The 3442-nt window shown below is 60.1% G+C and overlaps 1 protein-coding gene across 1 annotated transcript in view; it reads right to left on the bottom strand.

Annotated features, from left to right (window-relative positions):
- Positions 1 to 3442, bottom strand: part of PLK5 (polo like kinase 5) — a gene marked incomplete at its 5' end in the record, with an annotated part of 6787 nt that overhangs the window by 1740 nt on the left and 1605 nt on the right. Inside the window, 4 exon segments of the mRNA XM_021707892.1 lie at positions 1390 to 1412; positions 1415 to 1546; positions 3099 to 3176; positions 3375 to 3429. Coding sequence (XP_021563567.1) covers positions 1390 to 1412; positions 1415 to 1546; positions 3099 to 3176; positions 3375 to 3429 — 288 coding nt within the window.

Here is a 3442-nt window from a genome sequence, read left to right on the forward strand (position 1 = left end):
CGCCGCTGCATGTAGCAGGCCAAGAGCCGCAGCACGGCCAGCTTGGCGCCCAGTGGCCCCGGCACGGCCCTCAGGGAGAAGGTGTCCAGCCGCCCGCGGTCAGGCGCGTAGCACACGAGGCTGGGTGGCACAGGCGAGGCGTCAGGGGCCGCCTGGGCCCTAGACACCCTCCCACCCGGCGTGCCTCCTTGTGCAGTGGCTTTTTTTTTTTTTTTGAGTCAGGGTCTCACTCTGCGGCCCAGGCTGGAGTGCAGGGGCACGCTCCTGGCCACCGCAGCCTCGACCTCCTGGGCTCGGGCGATCCTCCCACCTCAGCCTCCCAAGTAGCTGGGACGACAGGCGTCACCGCGTCTGGCTAATTTTTTTGATTTTTATTTTTTATAGAGACGAGGTCTGGCTGGGGTGTCCAGGCTGGTCTCAAACTCCTGGGCTCAATAATCCTCCCGCCTCGGCCTTCCAAGGTGCTGGGATGATGACAGGCTTTAAAGCCTACTGTGCACCAGCCACCCCCTGCCACAAGTCCAGCTCGGACCTTTCAGCAGGTCCTGGTCAGGCCTCGACATGCCCGTCTCAGCTGATGGCCGCTCCAACCCTCCGACTCGGTCCAGACTCCAGCCCCTTGTGACCTCGCAATACCGCCACCGCCCGTCTCACTCACCCAGCCCCTCCTCGCTGGGCCCCCATGCCACTCCTGCTAGGGAGGTCGTGCTAAAAATGAGAGCCAGGTTCTCCTCTTCTGGCCAAACCCAGCACCGCCTGCAAAGTTCTCTGACATCGGCCTCCCTGCCTCCTAAACGTGCCCCCAGATTCCACGCTGGTCCTCAAATCCACCATGCTCAGTCCTACATCGGGAACTCTGCCCGTGCTGTTCCCTGTGTCTCAAATGCTGTTCCCGATAGACTCCTTCCCCCTCCCCCCAAAGACAGGGTCTGGCTCTGTTGCTCAAGTGGGGTGTGCCGTGGTGCAATCATAGCTCACGGCAGCCTCCAACTCCTCGGCTCCAGTGATTCTCCAGCCTTGGCCTCCCAAATGTAAATGTAAATGTAGAGATGGGGTCTTGCTATGTTGCCCAGGCTGGTCTCGAACTGCTGGCCTCAAGGGATCCTCTGGCCTGACCCTCCCAAACTCCTGGGGTTACAGGCGTGAGCCACCACGCCGGCCAGGATGGTTCCTCCTCGTCATTCTGGTCTTGCTCAGAGAGCCCGTTCCCTGCCCATGCTACTGCAATTTGCCTCCTAACTGCCGCCTGGCCTGTTTCACTTCATTTGTTCAGCACTGTTCACCCCACCGGGCAGTGAGCACCGGTCCATGTGCACAGCAGGTGCTTAATAAACGCTCGAGCGATGACTGTACTGTAATGGGGGCGGGGCCAGGAGCCCCAGAGCTTACCCTCCTGGGGGTCTCAGGGCCACATGGGAGCCGTCTCGGAGCAGGACGCCACTGCCCCCGTCAGAGAGCAGGTAGCCAAAGCCGTACTTGCTGGAATAATCCACCCACTTGGGGGCCCAGAGGGTGGGCCACTGCTCTCCTGGGGGGTCCTGATTGGCTGGACACAAAGATGGGTGAGCTGAGCCAGGGTCAGACGGGGCTGGGCGGAGGCTGAGGATCGTCTCAGGGGCTCTGGGCGGGGGGGACATCAGCAGAGTCCAAGAGTCGCGGACTCTTGCCCCAAGGGGGGAGCTGGTCAAGGACTCTGTCTCATTTTACTTAAAAGTTGCAGCCAGGCGTGGTGGCTCACACCTCTAATGCCAGTGCTTTGGGAGGCCGAGGAGGGAGGATCACTTGCGCCCACGCCCAGCCTGGGCAACAGAGCGAGACCCCATCGCTACAAAAACAAAAGCTGGCCGTGGTGGCGCCTGCAGTCCCAACTTCTCGGGAGGCTGAGGTAGGAGGACTGCTTGAGCCCAGGACGTCGAGGCTGCGGCGAGCTGTAGTCACACCACTGCACTCCAGTCTGGGCGACAGAGCCAGGCCCTGTCCCTAAAAAAACACAAAAACAACAGAAAAACGGATCCATGCCATGAGGGACCCTGAAATGAATCTTGGGATGGCAAAAAGTGCCCGTCGTGGAAACCTGGTGGCATCAAATAACATGTGGAGTTTCTCGGTTGGGACCGCGGCATCCTGGTCATGGGAGGTGACATCACCCAAAGCCAGTGGGGAGGGGAGGGACTCTCTGTGTTATCCTTGCAACCTTTCTGTGAATCTCCAAGGACTTTTTTTTACTGTTTATATATACACATATTTATTTATTTGAGGCAGGGCCGAATAAAGCCGCCCAGGCTGGGGGGTAGTGGCACAATCGTGGCCCACCGTAGCCTCGACGTCCTGGGCTCTGGTGACCCTCCCGCTTCAGCCTCCTGAGTAGCTGGGACTACAGGTGCCACCAGGCCTGGTTCATTTTTATATATTTTTGTTTGTTTGTTTGTTTTTGTTTTGTTTTTTGTTTGTTTGTTTGTTTTTTGAGTTGGAGTCCCACTCTGTCGCCCAGACTGGAGTGCAGTGGCCTCTCCCAGCCACCACAGCCTCGACCTGCTGGGCTCCGGCAATCCTCCCGCCTCAGCCTTCCAAGTAGCTGGAACTACAGGCGCGCTACCACGCCCGGCTAATTTTCAATTTATTGTAGAGATGAGGTCTCACCAAGTTGCCCAGGAGGGTCTCGAACCCGCGGGCTCAGGCAATCCACTTGCCTCGGCCTCCCAAAGTGCTGGGATGACAGGCTGAGCTACTGAGCCCGGCCTATACATATTTTTTGAAGATGGAGCCTTGCTGTGCTGCTCGGGCTGGTCGCAACTTCCTGGGCTCAAGCAATCCTCCTGCCTCAGCTTCCCAAAACACTGGGATGACAGGTGTGAACCACCGTGCCCAGCCTGGATGAAGAACCTCAGAGACCCCAGACCCTGAATAGCCAAAGCTGCTCCCAGAGCACCAGCCCACCTGCTCGTACACACACGGGAAGGCTCGTCCGATGGCCTGAAGTCACTGTGCTCTGAGGTCTCCCTCATCCGCCCACCTTGTCCCCAGGGGAGCCCCAGAAATACCCGGGAGGGCTCTGGATGGGGAAAAAGGGTCACCCTGTGGGCGGGCTGGGCTCCTACCCGGGGGGCCAGCGTCCAGGCAGAGCTGCAGCCTTCTGATAGCAGCCTCCACTTCCGGCTGTGGGCTGCCCTGGGGTCCTGCGGAGGCAGATCTCTGTGGGGGCGGGCGGGCCAGCCCCCCAGGCTGCTGCCCCTGTAGCGTCTCCTTCTCAGCCCCAGGGATTCTGGGCGTCATCCCATTCCACAGGCAGGAATGCAGAGGCCAGGAGAGGGGCTGAGACCCTGGCAAGGCGCAGTCCACACCCCCCTGCCCGCCTGAGACCGGGGTCTGCTCACCTGCTGGGTCACTCCGGAGGGTCCCATGTGCAGTCAGGTGGACGGGGGCCTCGGGGCAGGGAGCCCCC

The sequence above is a fragment of the Carlito syrichta genome, unplaced genomic scaffold, assembly GCF_000164805.1.
Source record: "Carlito syrichta isolate Samal-C Ts95f unplaced genomic scaffold, Tarsius_syrichta-2.0.1 Scaffold126635, whole genome shotgun sequence".
Taxonomy (NCBI): Eukaryota; Metazoa; Chordata; class Mammalia; order Primates; family Tarsiidae; genus Carlito; species Carlito syrichta.